Consider the following 27,263-nt stretch of genomic DNA (forward strand, 5'->3'; position numbering starts at 1 on the left):
AAACGTGTATTCAATTCTACATAAATATTTTATCTAAAGTTTTGTAAACTTTATAACTTTTTTGGTCATCTTTAGCATAAAAATACTTTTCTTCAGTAATGATTTACTACAAAAAAAAAAAAATGTTTCAGACTTCATGCTACCAGTTATTCAGAATTCTTTACTAAGAGTTCAGGTACTCACTGCATCTCTTGCATTAAGGTACGACTTTCACAGTAATTTTTCAGCTTTACATTTAGTGTTAGAGGTATACCTAGGATATAAGAGTACCCTCACCAAATTTGCCCCATGCACGCTTCCATCATTTTATCTCCTTTTCTTTACACTTTTCAAGGTGGGCTCAGTTCTGCAGATGTTCAAGGCAAAGAAGAGAGTCGAATCATAATCACCGTGCTTGAGAAGTCTCAGTGAAAAGCAAATAAAAAACAAGAGATAGAGCTTGTCATGATACGCCAACGAAATTTAGTCATATAATACCTTAACGGAGCCTGAGTTCGTAAACACAACACTCTATACCTCTTTGTTTTCGAGACTAAACAAACACATCGAACGTTGTAACTAAAATATAAGTGGCCTAGGCAGCACCAAATCAATTGCATCCACGTGATATCTTTATTCAAGACGTTCTGAAAGGCGAGACTCCATGGGAGGCTGTGCATTACAAACACCACAGTACCTTTCTTTCAAGACCTTATCACTCGAGAACGGCCGTGAAGTAGCCTCTGTATATAAGAGATTGTCCTGGCTTTTCAGGCAAGCAGTCATCAAGAGGACCCCTTTCAGTATGAACGCCAAGGTACGCTCTGTCTGCAGTTTTGAACACAGCGGTTTGTCTGATTTAGGTCTTGAAGCTTTGCCCCGTACAGAGCGGTTCGTTTGAAGCTGCTTTCGTCATGCTGCCTATTCTCTTAGCCTCCTGGTTTCAGCCTCTCCGTTTGCATGTGTGTTTCTCCGCTGCCAGGACTGTTTTCTTTTCAGTTCATTGCTTCTGTTAGTGCGTGAGTTCCCAGCGCAGTAACTCCAACTTGGATCTGTCTGTAAAGCACGGGCGTTCTTATTTTATCACTGTCATGCAGTAAAAGTTAATTTGAGGGATAATATTGATTCTTAATATAATAACCAATTTTCAGTATTTTCTTAAAAGATTTCAACAAGTTATTTTCATTATACAGTAACGTCAGCTACAAGGATTTTTTTTTTTATTTTAAAGGTATTTATGTCCTTAATTTCTTGACTATCTTTGTTTTTCAAATACTTTTCCATTTCCTTTGTTGTTGCCGTTATATTCATTAGTACGCATGTATAGAATGTGTATGTATGTGTATATATATATTATATATATACAATATATATATATATATATATATATATATATATATATATATATATATATATATATATATATATATATATATATATATATATATATATATATTGTGTATATATATAAAAAAATAGATATTACATGTTTGTAAAAGGTAAACAACAGACGTATATGAAATTCGTTTTATCTCTGGCTTTTTCCACCTGAGACCTGGGTCGATCCTTTTGAGTCAGAAATTTATTTCTGTTCCACACGTGATTCATATATATAAAAAAATAGATATTACATGTTTGTAAAAGGTCATTGGTTATTTACAGAAGTTTTCACATTACTAAGTGCATTTATTTCGTAATACATTTTTTTTTCGGCTCTCGTTCATCTTATGATATCTTCGATTTCAGGCAGCAGCAAGCAATGCGTTAATATTTTTTTTTTCTTTTCTTTTCTTCAGGTAATTCTGCTTTGCCTGATCCCTGTGGTCCTGTCCAGGCCTGAGGAGGCACACCCGGTGGGGTACGTCCTTCCCACGCCAGAGCCTCTCCCTGAGGTAAATGATTAATTAAGCTGTCTGTCAGTCTGTCTATCTATCTATCTAACTGTCTGTCTGTGTCTGTCTATCTATATATATATATATATATATATGTCTGTCTATCTGTCTAATTGTCTGTCAGTTTATCTTTTTAATTGTTTGTCTGTTCGTCTGCTTCTCTGTCTATATGTCTGTCTTTCTTTCTATCTATTTGTCTTCTGTCTATCTATCTATCTGTGTAGCTGTCTGTCTGTCTGTCTATGTATCTATCTATCTGTCTATCTATCTATCTGTGTCTGTCTTTTTCTATCTATCTGTCTGTCTTACTATCTCTCTGTCTGTCTGCCTGTCTGTGTTTGTCTTTGTGTCAATCTGTCTGTCTCTCTGTCTCTCTGTCTATCTATCTATCTATCTATCTGTGTGTCTGTATATCTATCTCTCCATCTGTCTGTCAATCTATGCAGCTATCGATGTATCTGTCTGTCGCATCTGTTTATGGAAAAGGTAGAAGTAATTAAGTAAGATTGTGGTAATCGCTTAGGCATTCTGAACACTGAGGGGTTGAGATGATCTTTCACAATTTATGTTTTGGTTACGATCTTTTTTTCTGATGCGCTTTTCCATTATTTAATTTACCTGACTGTGGACGTGATTGGAATACAGTCATACCCACACAGATACTAAACAAACTAAACAAAGGTGATGCGAGACATTCTGGAAGCTTTGTTGAGCTTCTGAACCGCAGTGATTATTGGGGATATTTCGATACCGATGACTACGTGATTAATTTTGCGATGAAAATATTGGAAGCATGCAGGTGTTAGATAATTACATAAGGTGTTTGGTAACCTTTTTTTAGGAGTCTAATGACCAGTAGCTGGAAATGAACTCGTGAAAGAATTTTAGCGGCAACGTAAAGTGAATGATATGTATGTATGTATGTATATATATATATATATATATATATATATATATATATATATATATATATATATATATATATATATATATATATATATTTGTGTGTGTGTCATTCTTTCTAGGCCTTGCACTTGATTACTAACCTCGTTTAGGGCTCCACGGGGAAATATTTCCGATAGTTATTTAGAAGGAATTTGATAAATTTGCTCATGTAATCTGTGTGCTTTGACATTTATGGCTCTCTCTCTCTCTCTCTCTCTCTCTCAAAGAGAGAAAGAAGAACACGCAAGAGAGACGTGAACCAAGAAAGCCAATAATCCTATGTGAGAGAAATAAGGCTGCCTACCCGTTCTCCTTTATTCCTTCCACCGCTGGACTGTGGAACCGCCTCCCTGAGGATGTTGTGCAATTGGAACGTGAAAAGTTCAAGCGCAGATGCATTGCATTACTGCCCTAATGCAGTTTTCCTTGTATTTTAATAATTTACTATAAATTTTGATTTACTTATCAATTTGTTAATTTATGTGGTTTTCTAATAACTGATCTCCTGTTTCTGTATATCCAGTTACATTCTGTTACTTCTTTCGAATGAACGCCGTTTCCTTTGGAAGCTTGATTTTCAAGTCAGTGGCCCCTGTGGTGGGCTTGTTCCGTATAAGTTGGGTTCATCTTCTTAATAATAATAATAATAATAATCCTGCTGTAAATTTGGCATTCCTGATTATTGGCATTACTGATGTTTATGGCGGAAGGTCATTTTGTCTATCAAACCTGTCATTTAACGGAGGATGAAACCACACCTTGGCGTCAGAGTTTGATTGGTAAATTCTTTCAGTTCAAAAATCACTCAGAGGTGGAATACCTAAACATTTCCTTACAAAACCACGCTCTAGATATGAGAGAACTTAAAAATTGATATTTTTAATTGCCTTGAATTTTCTACTACCCATTTAGTGGAGGATGAAACCAAACCTTGGCGGCCTAGTCTGAATAGAATTCTTTTCACTCCAGAATCTCTCAGGTGGAAGGTTCAGACGTTTGCTTGTAAAACGAGATTCTGGATATGAATTCAGATTTTTCATATACTTGAAGTCCGTACTTGCCATAATCCAACACTCTTCCGTTCACGACAGGGAATGCCCTTCGAATACAACTACGCCGTAAAGGACGATAAGCACGCCGTCGACTTCGGCCACGATACCAAATCTGACGGACAGCACGTGACGGGGAAATATCACGTGCTCCTCCCCGACGGCCGTACCCAGGTGGTCACCTACACCGTGGATCCCAAAGGAGGATACCAGCCCGTCATCTCGTACCAGTGAGGAAGGGACGAAGGGTCCTTAGACTCCTGCAGAACCCTTCCCTCGACCTCTGTTATTTACGGCGTATGGAACGATCATGATCCTCTTCTGTCCATGCTTGATGAAAACCTTTACCTTAAAACAAATGTACTGGGCTTAAATTATTGATATTTATTGTTGTAATCTAAGCTAAGCGTGAATTTCCCCGATATTTCCTTATTTATGCTCATAAATAAACTCGATTTCTGCTTGAGTTTTTCGAACTGTTTTTATTTTTGTCTCAGTTTATCATATTCCGCTTGAGGACGCGCATGAAAAAATGGCCAGTATTGTTGTAATCTACGCTAAGCCTTAAATTCGGCGATATTTCCTTATTTATGCTTATAAATAAACTCGTTTCTGCTTAAGTTTTCGAACTTTTTTTATCTATCACATTCCGCTTGATGACGAGCCTGAAGAAATGGCCAGTATTCAGATGCACTGGACCTTACGAAACATTATTGATTTTCTGTAATACTGGCCACTCCCACTTTCTGAAAAATATATTCATGAATACTTTTTGCTCTTAATAGTTTTTAATTCTTGCCCCAAAGACATTTAATACATAAGACCCCAAAATCCCAAAACAGTGAGGATTAAAAAGCAAATTCAGATTATTTTTCATCAATGGCATTTGATATAAAAGAATCCTGTACAGAATGTAATCAATCAAGTTGAGTTTATATATTTATATATATATATATATATATATATATATATATATATATATATATATATATATATATATATATATATATATATATATGACTATTTATCACATCACCGTGATTCATATACAATCAGAAAGCTACAAACGTCCTTTAATATCCAATTCACTATTTACCGAAGTAATATATTTTCATATATGTTACCGAAGGGAATTTTAGTTGATAATAAGTCCACCGTCCCGTGGGGGTCGAACCAGCGACGGACGAGGAATCAGGACTACAGTGACACACTAACCAGTCGGCCACAAGAGAGGTATAAGAATACCATCTCCCATCAACTCACCCGGCGAACTCAGGTGTTTTGCGTTTGGAGACGATATCCACCCACCTCTGCCATGTTGACCGTGGTAGTGCGTTTGTCGCACGTAGCCATATTATGACTATTTTTCACATCACCGTGATTCATATACAATCAGAAAGCTACAAACGTCCTTTAATATCCAATTCACTCTACCTCGGAAGTAATATATTTTCATATATGTTACCGAAGGGAATTTTAGTTGATAATAAGTCCACCGTCCGTGGGGTCGAACCAGCGACGGACGAGGAATCAGGACTACAGTGACACACTAACCAGTCGGCCACAAGAGAGGTATAAGTGAATACCATCTCCCATCAACTCACCCGTCGAACTCAGGTGTTTTGCGTTTGGAGACGATATCCACCCACCTCTGCCATGTTGACCGTGTAGTGCGTTTGTCGCACGTAGCCATATTATGACTATTTATCACATCACCGTGATTCATATACAATCAGAAAGCTAAAAACGTCCTTTAATATCCAATTCACTCTACCTCGGAAGTAATATATTTTCATATATGTTACCGAAGGGGGAATTTTAGTTGATAATAAGTCCACCGTCCCGTGGGGGTCGAACCAGCGACAGACGAGGAATCAGGACTACAGTGACACACTAACCAGTCGGCCACAAGAGAGGTATAAGTGAATACCATCTCCCATCAACTCACCCGTTGAACTCAGGTGTTTTTTGCGTTTGGAGACGATATCCACCCACCTCTGCCATGTTGACCGTGTAGTGCGTTTGTCGCACGTAGCCATATTATGACTATTTATCACATCACCGTGATTCATATACAATCAGAAAGCTACAAACGTCCTTTAATATCCAATTCACTCTACCTCGAAGTAATATATTTTCATATATGTTACCGAAGGGGAATTTTTAGTTGATAATAAGTCCACCGTCCCAGGTCGAACCAGCGACGGACGAGGAATCAGGACTACAGTGACACACTAACCAGTCGGCCACAAGAGAGGTATAAGTGAATACCATCTCCCATCAACTCACCCGTCGAACTCAGGTGTTTTGCGTTTGGAGACGATATCCACCCACCTCTGCCATGTTGACCGTAGTGCGTTTGTCGCACGTAGCCATATTATGACTATTTATCACATCACCGTGATTCATATACAATCAGAAAGCTACAAACGTCCTTTAATATCCAATTCACTCTACCGGAAGTAATATATTTTCATATATGTTACCAAGGGGAATTTTTAGTTGATAATAAGTCCACCGTCCCGTGGGTCGAACCAGCGACGGACGAGGAATCAGGACTACAGTGACACACTAAACCAGTCGGCCACAAGAGAGGTATAAGTGAATACCATCTCCCATCAACTCACCCGTCGAACTCAGGTGTTTTGCGTTTGGAGACGATATCCACCCACCTCTGCCATGTTGACCGTGTAGTGCGTTTGTCGCATCGAAGCCATATTATGACTATTTATCACATCACCGTGATTCATATACAATCAGAAAGCTACAAACGTCCTTTAATATCCAATTCACTCTACCTCGGAAGTAATATATTTTTTCATATGTTACCAAAGGGGAATTTTTAGTTGATAATAAGTCCACCGTCCCGTGGGGTCGAACCAGCGACGGACGAGGAATCAGGACTACAGTGACACACTAACCAGTCGGCCACAAGAGAGTATAAGTGAATACCATCTCCCATCAACTCACCCGTCGAACTCAGGTGTTTTGATAAATTTTGGAGACGATATCCACCCACCTCTGCCATGTTGACCGTGTAGTGCGTTTGTCGCACGTAGCCATATTATGACTATTTATCACATCACCGTGATTCATATACAATCAGAAAGCTAAAACGTCCTTTAATATTCAATTCACTTACCTCGTCCGTAATATATTTTCATATATGTTACGAAGGGGAATTTTAGTTGATAATAAGTCCACCGTCCATATAGGGCCGAACCAGCGACGGACGAGGAATCAGGACTACAGTGACACACTAACCAGTCGGCCACGGTGAGGTATAAGTGAATACCATCTCCATCAACTCACCGGTCGAACTCAGGTGTTTTGCGTTTGGAGACGATATCCACCACCTCTGCCATGTTGACCGTGTAAAAACCTTGTCGATCGTAGCCATATTATGACTATTTATCACATCACCGTGATTCATATACAACTGGTTAGTGTGTCACTGTAGTCCTGATTCCTCGTCCGTCGCTGGTTCGACCTCACGGGACGGTGGACTTATTATCAACTAAAATTCCCCTTCGTAACATATATGAAAAAATATATTACTTCCGAGGTAGAGTGAATTGGATATTAAAGGACGTTTGTAGCTTCCTGATTGTATATGAATCACGGTGATGTGATAAATAGTCATATTATGGCTTCGTGCGACAAACGCACTACTCGGTCAACATGGCAGAGGTGGGTGGATATCGTCTCCAAACGCAGCAAACACCTGAGTTCGACGGGTGAGTTGATGGGAGATGGTATTCACTTATACCTCTTTGTGGCGACTGGTTAGTGTGTCACTGTAGTCCTGATTCCTCGTCTGTCGCTGGTTCGACCCCACGGGACGGTGGACTTATTATCAAGTAAAATTCCTCTTCGGTAACATATATGAAAATATATTACTTCCGAGGTAGAGTGAATTGGATATTAAAGGACGTTTGTAGCTTGATTATATATATATATATATATATATATATATATATATATATATTTATATATATATATATATATATATATATATATATATATATATATATATATATATATATCAATTTGATTGATTACATTTTATACGTGATTCTTTTATATCAAACGCCAGTGATGAAAACAAGTTTATATATATGTTTATGTGTGTTTGTGTATATGTGTATATATATATACATAAACGTACACATATAATTACAGTAGATATTAATATACAATTTTGTCAGTCTTGTAAGGATTAGGCTACACTTATCCGCTCTTGGTATAAAGAAATGAAGTATGAAGTTAAGATTCCGTAAAGGCTACTCAGTAGAAAGGAAATATCTTTCAAATTCTTAAAGAAATTTGGTAATTCATAATGATTATGAGAGTCAGCTTAATACAAAACAACAAGCCAGCATAGGCGGGCCGTGAGAACCATCCTCGAGTCATGATCTGTGGTCATTTGTTTCATTCGTTATGAATGGAACATCACGTTATTTATGACGCAATTCTTCATTTCATCACCTTTCGCATATAGAGGGACCCATGCATGTTAAAATCCGATTTTAGATGCTGTAAGGTGTATTGACGACAAGCGTCGCTTGGTGTAAAGGGAATTGAAAGCAATTATAAATTGAACAAAGAATTGGGATAAAAATACAGCTACCATATGCAGCTTCTGCAGCACCTGACATTAAAAATCTCAGCCAGAACTAATTCAGAGACAAGATTGAATGATTAATACATCCGAAAATCCGATTCTAGATCCAGTAATGTACATTGAGGACAAACCGCACTTGATGTAAAGGGAATTGAAAGGAATTATAAATTGAACAAAGGTATTGGGATAAAATACAGCTACCATATGCAGTTTCTGCATCACCTGATATTAAAAAACAGAGCCAGAACTAATTCAGAGACGAGATTGATTGATTAATTCATTCGATTAGGATCACAGCATCAAAAGGTTTTGTCAGGTAGGCAAGAGTGTAAGTTCAGAGTCGTCAGTAGAATTTCAACAATATTAATTTCTTGGATTTTAAGGGAATATTTATTTTTGGTCTGGACAGCAGAGTCATTGACATTCAGCAGCTGCTTTCATATTTCCTGCTGTCTGTGTGAGCGTGCTTGCATTTTGATGTCCTCATCACAGGCGTCTGGTCGGTCAAAAGGAAAGCAAGAAACAACAGCACTGGGTATCTCTTTTTATTGTTGCTTTCATCTAAGAATGGGATTGGCATTAAGAAAAAATATAATAAAAACAATTAAATAAGAATAAATGCAATTAAATATTCAAGTCACCGTTATGACAGCTGGTCAATAAACGTCTGTAAAAAGGAAGGCAAGAAAGAACAGCGTTAATGATCACTTTTTATTGTTGCTTTCATCGGAGAACGGGATTGACATGAAGAATAAATACAATTAAATATCCAGGCGGTCGTTCATTCCGGGTGGTCAATAAACTGCGTGTACGTTTGAGAATGAATATGGGGGCGTCTCAAAGGGGCATCTCGCACCTTCGGGCATCAGTTCGGAGCCCCGTAGAGGGAACTAGGCCTCTGGACAGCTGGCGATGGCGCCGAGTAGCTCTGAGCTGGGGCTGCTGATGAGGATGCCCTCCTGTTGCTCGACTGGGGCTCAGGGTATTGGGCCTCCCCCTCGTACTCGACCGTAGGCTGGTATCCGCCGAGGCGGTCGACGGTGTAGCGGACGATCAGGGTGCGACTGTCGGGCAGGGCGACCCGGTACTCGCCGGTGGTGAGCCTGCCGTCGGAGTTGGAGCTGTGGCCGAAGTCGAGGTCGCTGTCGTCGTCCTTGACGACGTAGCCGAAGTCGAAGGGCATGCCCTGGTTCGAAGAGTGGTCCAGATTATTATTATTATTATTATTATTATTATTATTATTATTCAGAAGAAGAAGAAGAAGAAACCAATTCATACGGAACAAGCCCACCAAAGAGGCCATTGACTTGAAATTCAAGCTTCCAAAGAATATGGTGTTCATTAGGAAGAAGTAAGAGGAGGTAAAGGAAAATACAGAAAGAAGAAATCTCTCTTATTAGAATAGGAAAAATAAATTTATAAAACAAGTAGATAAAAATGTATTACAATGCAAGGAGAACAGTATTAGGGTAGTAATGCATTGCAACTTCGCGTGAACGTCTGAAGTTCCAGTTGCACGACACTCCACAGTCCAACGGTGTGAGGAATAAATGACCTCTTGAACCGAGAAGTTCTACGGCGATTAATACACAAACAGCTGTGGTATGCATGCACGTGAGTAAAGTAATATAAATATAAATATATATATATATATATATATATATATATATATATATATATATATATATATATATATATATATATATATATATATATATATATATATATATGCATATATTTATATATAGGTTGATTGATTGATTGAGTGATTGATTATTATCATATATAAAGCCGCCTTACCTCGTGCGTTTCCCCGGAAGCTGAGGAGTCCGGAGCTGCGTACTCATAGCCGACTGGAGGAGGAGGAGGCCTCTTATCCGGACGAGCCACAGCCACAGCGGCTACCAAACACAGCAGGGCCACCTGTGAAATGAATGTTTGTCAGTTCGTGATTCACACTAATTCCAGTGACTGGAAGTTCCTTCATTTTTCGCTTCTGGTATGCTTAGAGGCAGTCTTTTTGCATGTACAGTAAAATATCGTAAATAATGGATTTAATGTATAATATGCATATATATATATATATATATATATAAAATGTGTATGTGTATGTATGTATGTATGTATGTGTATATATATATATATATTATATATATATATATATATATATATATATATATGCACAAATATCGTTTAACTTCCCATTCACTACATAAATTTTATATATATACAAATAGATTGATAGAGCCCCGATGGCCGAGTTGGTTAAGGCAGCAGTCTCGGACTTCTTAGAGGTCTGTGGCGCGGGTTCAAATCCGCAGCCGACCCGGCAGAGAGGCGGACACTTTGCTATCCGTGTAGGCACCCCGGGATTATGTATGTAATCAACGGATAGGTTTGCTTACGAGCAAATGGGTGTTGCAGACTATTGCACACAAACAAAGCCACTCCAACATCTAGAAACATAACAGACCCCTCACACGTCTCGACTATCGACCTCACCGTGTAACAACTCCTCGCTGCTGGGAGAAAGAGCACTGGTGAACTGGTACAATACATGTACACAATACCGGGGTCTAAGCGATGTCAGGCAGGGCAGCCGATCGGGACTACAAAGTCTGCCCCAAAAGCCAAATCAAAGTCCTTCAAAAGAAGGCATCACGGCGACCCCATATAAAAATGGGAACAAGCTGGGAAGAAGAAGAAGAAGAAGATATAGATAGATATAGATATATGCACAAACATTGAGAGACGAATATAACTTAACTTCCCATCCACTATACCTTGGGAATAACGCACACTCAAAATGAATTATAATAGATAAGTACTGCTACACCGGCCAGGATTCGAAACCAGGGCTTTGGTGTAGAAACAACGATAGTCAGTGACTTTGACCACCCGGCCATCAAAAGAGAGTCGGTCTTAATATTTGCTTATAAAAGAAAAGTCACTTGTGTATAAGTGACGAAAATATATATTTGACTATAAATGCACCATACAGATTTATTATAAACCTCTTAAAAATCTGAGCTCTTACCTTTGCGTACATATCGTTGAAGTTTCGTCGGTTCGAATGTGATTCGAGAGTGAGGCAGAAGTCTTATTTATACTAAGTTTTCAATGTCACATCACTGGTTTGACCACTTGCTAACAGAACCCCTTTCTTTGAGTTTTTTTGTTTTATTGTTTTTCTTTTTTTCGGTCACACAGAAGTGCGGTGGTCCTTTTACGAGTAAATGTAAAAAGGAATATGTCTGGTTCCGACCCAGAAAAAATAGAGGAGGTCGGGTGGCTTGAAGCGACGTGGATAGATACGTACATACATACAGCTTATGTAGCTTATGTATATATATATATATATACTTTATATATACATACGTATATATATATATATACTACACACACACACACACACACACACACACATATATATATATATATATATATATATATATATATATATATATATATATATATATATATATATATATATATATATATATTAACCATGAGATGCAATTGCCTTTTTATACACAAGAGAACAAAACAGAGGAGCGGAGGTAGTTTTAATGTGTATGTTGTGTATATATATATATATATATATATATATATATATATATATATATATATATACACACATATATATGTGTATACATTTATTTATATATGAAAAAGATCTACTTAACTTTATATACAAAGCATTGCATTTATATGCGTCTAACTCATGGATTTCAATCTGATTTTCGAGAGGAAAACCAGATATTTTTGGCAAGAGACACACAGCAAAAATGTTTAACGTTTATCCACCAGGTGACAGTTGGCTTAAATGGCATTGCAGTAAGATCAGGCTAACTTTATGAAAGAATAACCTAAGTATGCAAAGTTGTTAAGATCAGTTGCAGTAGAAACCAATGAAAATTGTAGTATGCATGACCGATCTAGTCTTGCGCTGAAGTTTACTTTATTATTTAAATTACCGCCTTCGCTACGCTAAATATCTGGCGTGAAATCTGCTACATTCGATTTATGGAAAATACAACAACAATAAACAAATTCCCTATGAGGTGGTAGTGCGCATGTGCTTGCATATTTAAGAAATACAAACGTGGGTGCAGTTATCGTCTGTCAGTGGGCCTGAGTGACGAGATCCGAGATTAGGAATTACGGAACGTAATGTTAATTTTTTACTCGATTCTCTCCAACTGAAAATCAAAAGTTACTTTCACAATAAATAGGATACAGAAAGCAGAAACACGATTCGATGTAAGTGTGCCAATGTGCACTGAAGCCTTGCTCCTGGTGTCAAACACAGTGACATTTTTGGTAAGCTCTGTCAAATAGTTACGAAAGGTCTATATATATTTCCGATCCATATTTTTTAAACACTCATATTTTGAATGACTTTGTATTGTGAAATATATCAGTGTTTTAGAAAGATGTCTGCGTTAAGTTTTATTTTGTCCACAAGGTACACTGGAGAGAGAGAGAGAGAGAGAGAGAGAGAGAGAGAGAGAGAGAGAGAGAGAGAGAGAGAGAGTTCATTATCGTATGAATCGTTTATGTTACACTAAACTTTGGGACGATGAAGAATATTTTCGACATTTGCAAGTATGACTTGAAATTTAATGGGTTTTATATTTTAAACCAAAGTCGGTAGCAGCAGTAAGTTAATAGTACGCATCATGAACAAAACTCTGCACTCAGTTTTTACGGCGTAAAATATTGTTTAATGCCTTAGAGATCCTGGAGATAATTACCATCTCCGGAGTCACACTCTAAGTCAGGTTTTATGTAGAGCAATTCTCTCTCTCTCTCTCTCTCTCTCTTTTGCGTATAATATTTAATTTTAACTTTTTCATTAACAAAATCCTTGGAAAAGTGATATATTTTTAGCAGTAATAAGTTCGAGAGGAAAACTAGGAGAAATTGAATATTATATATATATATATATATATATATATATATATATATATATATATATATATATATATATATATATATATATGTGTGTGTGTGTGTGTGTATACGTATATATATATATATATCAATATATATATTATATATATGTGTGTGTGTGTATATATATATATATATATATATATATATATATATATATATATATATATATATATATATACATATGTAGATAGATAATTAGCAAAGGATGGTGCAGCTTGGAAAAGTATAGTGGCCTTGTCAGGGAAGATGTGAATATAATTAAGGGAAATGTTTATGGAAATATGAAAAAGCCAGTCACTCCAAATGCCCTTAGAAGATTCATGGTTGCCATCAACGAGTTGAAAAATGATGAAAATATACAAACCTGGTTTCCTGGTAATTTTAAATAAGGAAGTATAGAGAAAAAATAGTCTTTTGTGGGATAGAATTACACACAAAGAACTGATGAAAATTCTGTAGACAATGTGAAGAGTATTTTTAATAGAAAAGTTAAAGAGCTATTAAAATGAAAATCTAATAAAAAAAAGTTGCGTGTCACCTCTCCATCACTACCGAATATGTATGGAACCATAAAAACTCACAAAACCAGTTTTCCAGCTAGGCCAGTTATTATTTAAGTTGATTCTTAGCCTATTTGTTGGTACCGTCACTAATGCGAATGTAAGGAATAATGCTGACTTGATCTAAATAATGTACAGGTTATTGGTGAATCCACGATCGTTATTTTCAACGTGGTATCATTATTCACAAAGCTACCTACTGGCGATCTGCTGGAGTTTTCGTCGAGTATATTGGAGAAGAGATGGCTGGATACACCTGTTCCAAGAACACCCTTATAGAACTGATTAAATGCTTTGCAGAAGAATGTAAATATGAATCAGTGGGAAATTCTACTCTAAAAAATTTTGGTGTGGCAATGGATAATCCTTGAGCTCCAGTGTTAAGTCATTTGCATATGGAGTTTTTCGAAAGCAAAATATTGAGAAAAATCTTTCCATGCACCATAGTATGGTTCAGGTATGTTGACGATATAATATGTATTTGGCCAGGGAACGAAAGTGTAAATAACATCTTTGACAAGTCAGATGAATTTGCACCATCAATTAAATTCACTATTAAGCGGAAAAGGATGTTTGCCTACCCTTTTTGGATTGCTTAATACATAAAATTATAGTAATGTGTTTTAAATAAAGTGTTTTTTTAGTAATTTGTTTTAAATACAGTGTCCCCGTAGAGTGGTAGCGCCGTCAGTGCACCTCATGCGGTGCACTGTAGGCATTACTTAAGGTTTTTTGCAGCGTGTCTCCGTCCCCTAGCTGCACCCCCTTTCATTCCTTTTACTGCACCTCCGTTGATATTTTCTTTCTTCCATCTTACTTTCCACACTCCTAACAATTGATTCATAGTGCAACTTCGAGGTCTTCCTCCTGTTACACTTTTCAAACCTTTCGTTTCAGTGCTGAATAACCTCGTAGGCCCTAGTACTTGGCCTTTGTTCAAAATTCTATATTCAATTCAATTCAACTAAATACAGTGTTTACAGATAATTTACCAATATTTGTACCTATGTGAAAGCAATGTCCATGAACACGTTGATAGCGGAATAGATGAGATTTTGAGTGCAGGCAAGAAACTGGAATGTCCTGATTGTATAGACATTGCATTAGAAGCGGCAAAAAAGACTCGGTACCGAAACAAAAAAGATTCTTACAATACAACAATTGGGCTTGTACTACAATAAAAAGATGGTGTGAAGATAGCTCGTTCTATTCAAGAATTTTGGAGTTTACGTAATATTTTAGAGCAATGAAACATGTACTTATAAAGAGGTCTCCTGATAATACAGTCTTACAATTTTCTGGCCCTATGGCAGAAAAGATAGTTTATTCTAATAATGCACTGGAAAGAAACATAACATAGTCTAGTTTTATGAAAGGTACATTCTGTAATAATATGAATACCAGTCAAGGATGAATAAACATGATGCATTAATTACAAAGGAAATGTGTAAATCGTTTAAATTTTCGGGAAGTTAGTAGATATTTATGGCGAAAGGATGATCAGATTTGTAAACAGAGCACCTTACCCAAGAACAAATGATTCTTGACTCCACCCGCTAGCACCTGTCAGATGTGGATTTCTAGTTTTTCAGCGGCCTGCATGTTTGTTTGTTTGTCCTGTCCCCCTAGCATATATATTGTGAATTTCTGCCACTACGCATCAGTCCTCGTCATTGGCTTAGAAATGCAACCTGAAACCGGCCAGAGTGATTGATTGTAATCATATATATATATATATATATATATATATATATATATATATATATATATATATATATATATATATATATATATATATATATATATAAAATACTGTATATATATTGAGAGAGAGAGAGGAAGAGAGAGAGAATGGGTACCTGAGATTAATTCACATAGTTCCAAGGCAAAGGAGAAAATACCTCTTCTTCATCCGTAAATGGTGATAGACTGAGCTGCCTAAAGACAGTTGAATATATAGCATGAAATCGTCATCTCTTGGTGGTCAGTAAGGCTTTGAATATGAGCGCTGAATTAAACACACACAAAACAGATTGAAAGATAGAGTAGAAGGGTTATGAGTGAAATACACGTTGGTTTGGAAATTAGAAGAGATCATATTAATCTTATCTAGTGTCAAAATGAGTGACTGACACACATTCAGAGCTTGACAGAAGGCTTGAGTGTCTGACGGAAAGGCCAGTATGAAAGGTACTCCAGTTCCGTTGTCTTACCCAGGTCAAAAGGAAGGGGTAAAGATAGGGAAGGACAGGTTTAACCATTTTACATAATATAAATGAATTTTTATCATATCACCGTGATTTATATACGAGCATTAAGCTACAAATGTCGTTTGATATTCAATTGGCTCTACTCTGGAAATAGTATATATACTCGTAAATATATATATATATATATATATATATATATATATATATATATATATATATATATATATATATATATATATATATATATAATATATATATATATATATATATAAAGATAAAATCCACGAAGGAAAGGAAACACTGGAGTGCTGAGGTTTTTCAGTCTGTCTGTCGTCCTTTGCTTAGCAGTTTGCTAAGTAAAGGACGACAGACAGTCGAAAGGCCTCGCATCACTTCAGTGTTTCCATTTCCTTCGTGGATTTTATCTTTATTTGCATATTCATCATGTTCCATATTTTCGTGATTCAGTTATTTATATATATATATATATATATATATATATATATACATATATATATACATATACATATATATATATATATATATATATATATATATATATATATATATATATATATGTTTATATATATAAATATGTGTGTGTGTGTAAACCCGAGGGGGAATTGCAGTTGATAAGAGATTTGTCGTCTCATTGGCTCGAACCACAGAACACGACGTTCGGTGACGCCTTAGCCTAAGCCCGCCTAAGTCGTGAGTTCTCGTGGTCGAGCCCATGAGATGACGAACCTCTTATCAACTATAATTCCCCTCCGGTATACATACATATACATATGTTATTTCCGAGGTAGAGCGAATTGGGTATTAAACAACATTTGTAGCTTAATGCATCAATGATTTATACATTCTTGAGTGTTGTGAATTTTAGACGTTAAATTACTTTTAAAAATTTATTATTTCCAGAAAGTATCCAAAATAAAGTGGTGAAATATGAACTTTTAGTCAAGGACATAGTTATGTTTTCAGCCAAAGAAAATTTCAATTCACCTCATATTTCTTGTTGGTTGGTTGAGGGGTTGAATGAGATGGTTGAGGGGCTTCATACACTGGTTGAGGTAGAGAGTATGCTGGGGTTGGTGGGGCATACCCATACCCAAATGGGGCAGTCTGGTCGGGGCGGGCCAAAGCCACGGACACCAAACACAGCGGGGCCACATGTACAAAAGGAGAGTATAAATACGGGCAGTGCCTGTCGCGTGTTTTTTGTTTTTGTTTATCATAATTGCTATTGACGATCTTAAAGATCATTTACATCCAGCTGAATAGCTTTTATTTTCAAGTCCCTTTCCTTCTGCGCACATGTATAAATTATGCATCTTGTGAATTAACATAACGCAAAGATGTACTCCCTCTCACGGATGAATATAAATATGCATATATATGTGTGTGTGTGCGTATGTGTAATATTTATATGTGCATATATATATGTATGTTATATATATATATATATATATATATATATATATATATATATATATATATATATATATATATATATATATATTAACTTTATCACATACGCAATTGTTCTGTGTATTAGTAGAATTATTGAAAGGACCTCATTCAAACTGGATGGTATCATTAGAGACCATCCAATTTGGATGAGGTCCTTTTAGTAATATCTATCTATCTATCTATCTATCTATATATATTATATATATATATATTATATATAAATTATATTTATATATATATATATATATATGTTTATCTGTGTGTGTTTTATGTACATGATTACAGTCTCTAACCTCCTGAACTGATGATTAGTGAAGAGACCACCCTGATTAATAACAAACAAACAGAAAACTCTTTAAGAAATTCTGTGCACGAGTGACATATTTGGGTATAACTCATAATGAGGTAGATACGAAGGCTGTTCAGAATTACCTTCGTGAGCATGTGGAGCGTGTTTACGGAGCTTAATGCTCTCTCTGATGCTCTGGGAATGCTCTCCTTATACCAACTCGTCAGCGGTTGACCTCGGATGCCACGCTTACTTACACAGTCTATTATTAATGTTCTCTTTCTTGTCTTTTCCTTCCCTTCTCAGGGTATTATCATTCGTGAAGGGACCACATCCTACTGCAGAATTGTTCGCTGTAAACTATAACGCGAATAAAAGTTATTAAAATTATTTGAGATATAACTTTTTTTGTTATGCTTTTTTATATTCGGACAGCAAAATACATGAATTTAATATCAGACTTGCCCCCTGGTTTGAGAATTTTTTTTCAATGTGTTTCAAAACAGCATTATTCTGTTACTTGTGCTGTCAAACTTCATGTGCTATCGTTTAAAAACATCAGTGTTAAACTCTTGGCACCAAATTGAGCTCACAAAATTTTCGGATCAGTGCTGGTCGAGATATATGTCAGTGTATTATTATTTCCAATAATAATAATAATAATAATAATAATAATAATAATAATAATAATAATACACTATACTCAATATTTTTCTATATGATCATTGTTCATTTATTCAGAAGGCTTTGACCTTGATTGACTTTGGAACTACCAACGCGAGCTGACTATGACAGTTGATATTCTTGAATTGTCACTAACATCGCTTTTCACAATTTACCTCAAGCGAAAGCCACTGGAGTGGTCGATTTCAGATTCTCTGTCAATGTAAGGGGCAGTTGAGTTCTAGTATATTGTCAGTAAGCGCTTTTGGTCAGTGAGAAAATATATAAAATCAAAAGCCTTTAGGTGTTTGAGTGATTTTTTTTTTTTTGTCGGTTGCATATTCCACATCACTATTAATTCATGTTATTATCTAAATCACAACGAAAGTTCCACAAAGCTACACAGTACTCTCAGGGAGAGAGAGAGAGAGAGAGAGAGAGAGAGAGAGAGAGAGAGAGAGAGAGAGAGAGAGAGAGATCACAGGAAGGTCGGGCTGGTAATGCTCTGTGTTGTGTATAAAGTTATTCATTGACCCTATTGAGGTGAAGGTCTTCCCCTATTGGTTCCAGTGTCTGGAAGTGGGAGGGTGCTTGGGAATTTGTGATGGGGGCGGGGTTGCTATATGTGGGAGTGGGGTTTGCTGGGGGTGGGGGGGAGAGAACTTACTTTTTGACCTGTTTACTTTTCTTATTGTGTTGAACAAGAGTGACATGATGTCAGCACCACCCAGTCTGCAATCTGATGTTTGAATCTTTTCTGTTCGCCTTTCCTTTATATCTCTTCAACCCGGTTCGCTTATATTTTATAGAAATATATATTTCTTTTGTCTTCTGATACTGTATCAACTACCATCAACGTTTCCCTTATATTGAAGATTTTATTTATCCTTAGCCCTAGGTTTCCTTTCGGTGTTTTCTCCATTATTTAATAGTTTCGGGAAGAAGTTTACTTATGTGCTGGAAAAGAGAAATGAGTTTCTCACTGATAATATTTTACCTGATGATACAGACTTCAACCTAGCTCTCTCTCTCTCTCTCTCTCTCTCTCTCTCTCTCTCTCTCTCTCTCTCTCTCTGCAAGCATGTACCTGGAATTTTTTAATACAATTTAAAATGTATGTGGATATTACTATAATTATTCCTGTTATTATTATTATTATTATTATTATTATAAGTATTATTATATTATTATTATTATAATTATTATTATTACTTTATTATTATATATATATATATATATATGTACATATTATATATATATATATTTATATATATATATATTCATATATATATATATATATATATATATATATATATATATATATATATATATACATATATATACACACACACACACACACACACACAATTTGTGTCTTCTTCTGTTCAAAAGTCAGTCCTTATAGTAAGGCGATTAAAAGCAGCACTGCCATATTTTCCCTTAAAATCTATTGGTTGTATTATTGGAACGTATGGATAATCATGTATACCCTTTTTTGGCTGAGAAGTTATATCCTCTGTCGAGACGAACGTTAAAGATTAAGCCGACTTGACATTCTGGATGACTGTTTTCAGGGGCTGCTGTTAAAAAAAAAAAAAAAAAAAAAAAAAAAAAAAAAAAAAAAAACATACCGACTGGAATAGAAATAGTAATAACGATTCCATGGCAAAAGTTAAAATATTTGTAAAAGTGATGATAAAAGCAAAAGTAGCAGTAGTAATGACTATATATATATATATATATATATATATATATATATATATATATATATATATATATATATATATATATATATATATATATATATATATATATATATATATTATATTATAGGTACACACACGCGTACACACACACACACACATACACATGTGTATCTGTATTAGATAGAAAGGTTGATTGATAAATATGTGTGCATGCAAGCGAATAAGGTTAGCTTACTGAGCTTATTCACATATTGATGAAAACACACAGGAACGTTCCTTGCGAAATGTGTACTGAGCAGTTCTTTTATGCTGTGCTTGCTTCTGTTTACTGAATACATAATAGCACTGTATTTGTGCATAGACTCTTGAACATTAGAGATTCAGATTCTTAAATCTTTCTCCTACTAAATTGACTTTAGAACAAATGCAGCAGTATGCAAAAGAGTAAAACAATTGAATGAAAAAATGAAATGATAAAATTTCGTATAAGTAAATATCAAATGGGTATTGATTGAGTATATGAAAAACGGACGATGAGGCAAATTCAAGCATTATTCATCATGAGGTTATATTTGGGAAGGTGTGTGAGTGGGGAAAATATACATTAGAATTGCTGTGTCGATGCAATTTTCCTTTGGGCTTAGATATTTTATTTTTCCGCGCTAGTCCTTTGTTTGTTTGTTTTTTAGGCCTCCTGTAGTCAGTCGTCAGACCATTAATACTTTCTTTTTCTGAAAAAAAACTTCTTACTTATTTTCCTTCCATAGAATGGAGTTAAATGGAAAAGACATGCTTAAATGTCATAATGGCTGACGTCATTCAAACTGAGTACAGTGTGTCTTGGTCTGTGTCTACTGTGTGTTAATTCTTGTGTCGTGCTTATTTCTTTGTTTACGCCTGTTCTTTACTTCTGTATTTGAATTTTAACCGTGGAGTTATAAAGTACTTATAATTGAAAGTACTTCTGAATACTTACGCCCTTCTAAATACTTACTTCCTTCTAAGACCATATGTAAACCGTTTGGGTAGGCGCACGCGCGAGAAAAATAGCTTCAGACATTAGTTGAGCAATTTGCGTCCATCGATACAAGAGTATGTTTAGGTCATTATCATTTTAGCTTAGGCTTTGCCAGATATCAGGATAGCATTAGAACAATAGGGGATGACAACTGAAATTACCCTTTCATATCAGAATGTATATTTAAATCATTTTTGCTTACATTCTCTCATAAATATTCTCGGTATTGGCAATGGGCTGATCAAGCCTTTCAGTGTGGAGCTCTGTAAAGGGGTTTGGGTCGCTCATATGTGGGAGCTGGAGCTGAGTATGAAGGAGCTGGAGCCGAGTATGAAGGAGCTGGGGCATTGTAAGAAGGAGCTGGCTTGTAGGGTTTGGGTTCTGGGTACTGTGCCTCGCCCTCGTAAGTGACCTCAGCCTGGTACCCGTTGTAGTGGTCGGCGGTGTAAGTGACGATCTGAGTGCGACCGTCGGGAAGGACGACTCGGTACTGACCGTTGACGACCTTGCCGTCTGAGTTGGAGTTGTGGTCGAAGTCGAGGCCCTTGTAGTGGTCCTTTACGGCGTACTGGAAGTCGAAGGGCATTCCCTCCTGGAACGCCAGTGAGATTATTCCAAGATTTAATTTAGTCAAGGTAATCTTTTTAACCTATTCAGTTCTATGCAACTTTGAAAGGAATTTTGTATTACTGTTGTCGTCAAATTCTTTTGCACCGTTGTTGTTTATGACGATAAAAATTTTAATTTCATGTAGGGTTGCTTCAGCAAATATATTTTTGTATAAATTAAAAGAGAAAAATTACGAAAGCACCTTTTCATTATGGTTGCATATAAGGAAGGAACGGAACACATGATCGCCATCTCTAAATATTTTCTATTTTAAATACTTATCCTAATATCCAAGTTCACACCGTTCGACTGTGGATGTCGCTCAATTGAACTTGAAAAGTTTAAGCGAAGATACAATGCAATAATAAAAAGTTCAAGCTAAGATGCAATGCATTATCACCCTAATACTATTCTCCTGACATTTAAAATTTTTTTTTTTTTATCTATATTAATATATCAGTTTATTTTTTATTTTTTGGTAAGTGAGATTTGTTTCTGTATTTCCCTTTACTTCTTCTTACTTCTTCCTATTGAACACCATGTTCTTTGGAAGCTTGAATTTCAAGTCAGTAGCTCCTGTGGTCTTGTTCCGTATGAACAGGGTTCACCTGCTGAATAATAATAATAATAATAATAATAATAATAATAATAATTATTATTATTATTATTATTATTCATGCAAACAGTGAACTAGAATCTAACCTCATGTTTCCCGTAGGATGGTTGAGGTGCTGAATAGGATGGTTGAGGAGCTTCATAGACAGGCTGAGGTGGAGCGTATGCTGGGGTTGGTGGGGCATACCCATACCCAGAAGGGGCAGGTTTGTCAGGGCGGGCCAAAGCCGCTGCCACCAAACACATCAAGGTTACCTGTAGAATGAGAAGTGTGATTATGTGTCGTGAAATTAAGTGACTTAGATTTTAAATGATTTTTTGATAGATTGATGACCTTTGTCTAGGGAAAATCAAGGGGCCTAGAAATCTAGAAACATAGAAACTTTGAGTGTAAACTCTAGGACACTTAAGATATAACTAGATCTAATGGACGTATGCTGTGTGGGATTTAAAATTTTGGAAAATATCAAAGTAAATTTACCCTGTTTGATATGGCAAGCATCGTATGTTGTCTAGATATATAGAATGCTTTATGTATACTATATTATATATATATATATATATATATATATATATATATATATATATATATATATATATATATATATATATATATATATATATATATATTTGTGTGTACAGAAAAGTCCTCATATCTCTCCCAACAACAAAAAAAAAATATAGAAACGAAATAAAAAAAAAAAATGAAATTAAACTAGAATGGTAGATTGTTTTGTCCGAACACCTCTCCTCACCTTCTTGTACATGTCGATGAAGCTGAAGGTTCGAATGTGATCTAAGACGGAGGGAATGCTCTGTATATACCGGCCTTTCCATGGACGACCTTGAGGCAACCCTTCTGTCTGGTCACGTCATGCGGCTTCCTTTCCTGAAGATGGTCGTGGATGGTGTCCCAGTTGGCTCTTAGCGGCCCTAAAAAAAAAAAAAATATGCATTTAGTTCTTCAGCCCCATACGTATTATGACAAGGGAATATTTTTTTTCTCTGGTGAAGTTTCTTATAAAGTAAATAAATGGAATATGACAGTTCATTTTAGGTGCATTTTTTTCTGTAAATATTTTGTAATTTGTGATAATATTTTTGTCTTCGCTCAGTTTCCATTTGCCTGTTATCGTTTCCTTTGATATATGTAATATCTTCAAATACCTTGTCGCTTGTGCATGTATGCGTAAGCTTTTTAAAAGCGTAGGGCTATCCAGGATCTTGTTTGTAATACCATTACTAATCTCTTTCGAAACACGTGATAATATATTACTTGAGCTTGAAGCAGATTTAGGGAAATAACTGATATGGTGAAAAGATTATCGTAATGACCTTATTACCTGTCTGGTGTTATTGCAGGAGAATCTCTCTGTTAGTGTACATATTCTGATGCCACACTAATGCCCACGATACGCCTGCCCAGTAGGCATATACATTATATATCGAGAGTAAAATCAAAATTGATAATAATTTCTGAGACCGCAGCCTTCTTTTTGCAAATGCAAGAAAATGGTCCATCTCCAAAATTGCTACTTTTACATCCTCCCAAAATCTGAACACTTTTTGCCAACGACAAGGACCACCTTAGGTATACTTTTCATAATACCTAAGGAGGTCTTGTTGCTGGCAAAAAGTGTTAAGGTTTTGGGAGGGGTCAGAATGTAAAAATTTTTGGAGAAAGGACCTTTTTGGGGTGGATTGCTGAGCCTTAAGGGAAGGTCTGCGGTCACAGGACGGTCTTATCAATTTTTATTTTAGTCTCGATATATATTTCTACAGAGGAGGCGTGTCGTGGGCATTAGTGTGGCATCAGAATATGTACACTAACAGAGAGAATCTCCAACAAAAACAGCAGGCAAATAATAAGGTCATTACGATAATCTTTTTACCATGTCAATGATTTCCCTAAATCTGTTTAACTTCCAGCGGAACCTTCCCGTCAGACTGATAAACAAACAAATAAATCGAATTAAGAACAGTCTCCTTGTCGGAAGTAAGAAGAGCATTTCACATCTGAAGGCCTTAATTTGAATGAGTGACATAACACACATCCTTCGTCTTTGCCCCCCTTACGACGGTACATTCTCCACCGGATGCAGTGTTACAGCAGGGTCACTGAATTTCTGGGTTGCATACTTTCTTTAATGCAAGAATAGAGTCTGGAACAGCTTTGCACTGTAATGCTACTGGTATTTATATCCCTCCAGAACATCTTATATTTTTCTCACACGTTAATCTGTATAAACATTTATGAATTTTCCTCTATCTTGTACACTGAATGCCTAATTCGTCTTTTAGTAGTGATGGTAAACATCTGGACAATCCTTTTCTCCAAGTTATGACAATATTTTTGTTATCGTTTTTGTATGTTTAAACTACAGACTCGTAGCCTAAACATGCATGTCTCTGCAGGTTTGTATCCAAAACCATTTGATGGATTGGCACCAACTTTAATCGAGACTGATCGAAATTTTCAGTAACAATACACAATTATGATCAAGAGAAATTCACGTATTTTGAAGTGATGCAAATCAAAAGCCCTCTTCAGCCAACCGAATAGTGTTTTGACTTGTATTGTTAAAAAAAGAAAAAAAGTTTTTTTTTTTTTTCAGAAACATAATTGTGGATTTTCACTGATGATTTCCTGTCACAGTATACCGATGCACCGTGATACGCCGTAAATGATCGAAATTTGCAGCTCTGATCATAAAAAATATATTTTTCTCCTTTCCATTTTCCTGCTGTTTAGTCAGTGCCAGATTTTGATGTTTTAAATTGTCTCCCGTTGATTGGCGGCACATGCTCACTGTATCATCATTTCAGAGTGATTTATTTGAAGGTTTCATAATTACTTAAGTTTTAGTGTTATTCGTGTTTATATCCATTCATCTAGCACACATACACGTAGGCACGTCTTCATGACTTCCATTGTTGCTAACCAAATGAAAAAAGGGCAAGAAATGTCAGCTCCTATTGTCGAATAGGAAATCAAATTTCTATTGTTGTATCTTCTTGAACGCGACTATTTTTTTTTCCTTGAACATACCTTGTTTTGAAAACCTGGCTGGAGACTCACAATAAATGACTCTCTGAAGAAGCTGATGGGCGCCCAGTCTTCGTATACTTGTATTTTTTTGTTTCAGTTTTCCAACTGATGACGTACGTATATTGTCAGTCGTGTCCCAGAGTTACTCTTGGATGATGGTGTGGTAGTAGATAATGATCAGGTATATATGTATATATATTTATATACAGTATATATACAGCATAAATATAGGATGGAAATGGCCTTTGCATCCGAAGTGCTAATGCACTGGACTCACTCGAGAAAGACTAGGGTGGGGTTCGGTCCCGTTGTGAGTCATATATATATATATATATATATATATATATATATATATATATATATATATATATATGATATATGTGTGTGTGTTTGTGTGTGTTAATAAGAATTTAGTGTTAACGACTCACCTCATCAAAGGAGAGACTAGAGTTTGATCCAACTTGGTGTGGAAGGGGGCAGAGTTCTTTGGGCCCACTTCCTGAAAAATTAATTTTGCCTCTGTGGACCTTTGCACTGAACTATGTACCTCATAGTTAGCTGACTGTAGTTGGTGCTTGTCAGTGATATATATATATATATATATATATATATATATATATATATATATATATATATATATATATATATATATCAAAGTCGAAGGCGGTTGCTTTAAACCTGATGAACAGTGATCGAGTTAGGGAGAAGGAGAATTCCTTGTATTTCCTTTCAATATACTTTATTGTGCTGACGTTTCAAGACCATGTGTCCCATTTTCAAAGCTATAAATTAAAAAGACAACAGAATTAAAAATAGACTCAGATTTTAAAAACGTTTTTACATAAAAGCATAAAAAGAAACATAACAGAAAGGAACAATGAATACCAAATAGTGCTGAAGGCAAAAGCTGAGTGACATTCAGGGTCCGTTTTGGTTCCAACGGAAACTCATGAGAGGTATAGAGGTGTTGACGTGGACTGAGTATTTAATTGGGGAACTAGTTGTTTAATAAAAAGAGATTCTAGTATTGACAGTTGGTGGTCATTCGGAGCTTTGCCTATTATTTTGAAATCCTTGTAATTGATATTATATTTGCATTTTTTCCCGTGGTCTCTTATGCATGAAAGTTCGGGGTTTGATAATTTAGCACCCGTTCGGTACATTGAAAGGAAATACAAGGAATTCTCCTTCTACCCTAACTCGATGTTATATATATATATATATATATATATATATATATATATATATATATATATATATATATATATATATATATATATATATTATACATTATATATATTTATATATATAAAATGTGTATATATATGAAATGTATATTATATATATATATATATATGCATGAGTATATATATATATAAATATATATATATATATTATATATATATATATATATATATATATATATATATATATATATATATATATACATTATTACTTCACATACATACATACTTACATTCATAACTACATATATACAATAGAGTTGACAGAGAGCCAATGTGGATGGTGTTGGGGATATAAACATGGGATATTGACTGGAGACAAGAGTGCATTATGTCTCATTGACTGTTGGATATCTTAACATAGTGCTTGATGCAGTGT

General features: G+C 35.6%; 3 protein-coding genes across 3 annotated transcripts; 1 reads left to right on the forward strand and 2 right to left on the reverse strand.

Annotated features, from left to right (window-relative positions):
• Positions 1–628: 628 nt before the first annotated feature.
• Positions 629–4,489, forward strand: LOC136842816 (cuticle protein 19.8-like). The gene is made up of 3 exons (XM_067110681.1): positions 629–796; positions 1,776–1,871; positions 3,908–4,489. Exons 1-3 carry the CDS (start codon positions 644–646, stop codon positions 4,097–4,099), a joined length of 441 nt encoding a protein of 146 aa, XP_066966782.1. The 5' UTR covers positions 629–643; the 3' UTR covers positions 4,100–4,489.
• A 4,697-nt stretch (positions 4,490–9,186) lies between these two features.
• Positions 9,187–11,550, reverse strand: LOC136842815 (pro-resilin-like). Its single transcript, XM_067110680.1, has 3 exons — positions 11,527–11,550; positions 10,290–10,412; positions 9,187–9,675 (listed from the first exon to the last, which is right to left on the reverse strand). The coding sequence occupies exons 1-3, from the start codon at positions 11,536–11,538 to the stop codon at positions 9,355–9,357; spliced, it is 456 nt and encodes a 151-aa protein (XP_066966781.1). The 5' UTR covers positions 11,539–11,550; the 3' UTR covers positions 9,187–9,354.
• A 10,067-nt stretch (positions 11,551–21,617) lies between these two features.
• On the reverse strand, positions 21,618–21,983 carry LOC136842367 (cuticle protein 7-like). Its single transcript, XM_067109624.1, has one exon. The coding sequence runs from the start codon at positions 21,951–21,953 to the stop codon at positions 21,618–21,620; it is 336 nt and encodes a 111-aa protein (XP_066965725.1). The 5' UTR covers positions 21,954–21,983.
• Positions 21,984–27,263: the final 5,280 nt, after the last annotated feature.

The sequence above is a fragment of the Macrobrachium rosenbergii genome, chromosome 10, assembly GCF_040412425.1.
Source record: "Macrobrachium rosenbergii isolate ZJJX-2024 chromosome 10, ASM4041242v1, whole genome shotgun sequence".
Lineage (NCBI taxonomy): Eukaryota > Metazoa > Arthropoda > Malacostraca > Decapoda > Palaemonidae > Macrobrachium > Macrobrachium rosenbergii.

What these genes read in the sequence shown, in the direction of transcription:
- LOC136842816 (XM_067110681.1), top strand. Translation starts at nt 644, where the DNA reads ATGGGAGGCTGTGCATTACAAACACCACAGTACCTTTCTTTCAAGACC. An exon ending in CTTTCAGTATGAACGCCAAG is followed by an intron (nt 797 to 1,775) that starts GTACGCTCTGTC and finishes TCTTTTCTTCAG; the next exon opens with GTAATTCTGCTTTGCCTGAT. An exon ending in CGCCAGAGCCTCTCCCTGAG is followed by an intron (nt 1,872 to 3,907) that starts GTAAATGATTAA and finishes CGTTCACGACAG; the next exon opens with GGAATGCCCTTCGAATACAA.
- LOC136842815 (XM_067110680.1), bottom strand. An exon ending in CTTCCGGGGAAACGCACGAG is followed by an intron (nt 9,676 to 10,289) that starts GTAAGGCGGCTT and finishes TCTTCGAACCAG; the next exon opens with GGCATGCCCTTCGACTTCGG.
- LOC136842367 (XM_067109624.1), bottom strand. Translation starts at nt 21,953, where the DNA reads ATGCCCTTCGACTTCCAGTACGCCGTAAAGGACCACTACAAGGGCCTC.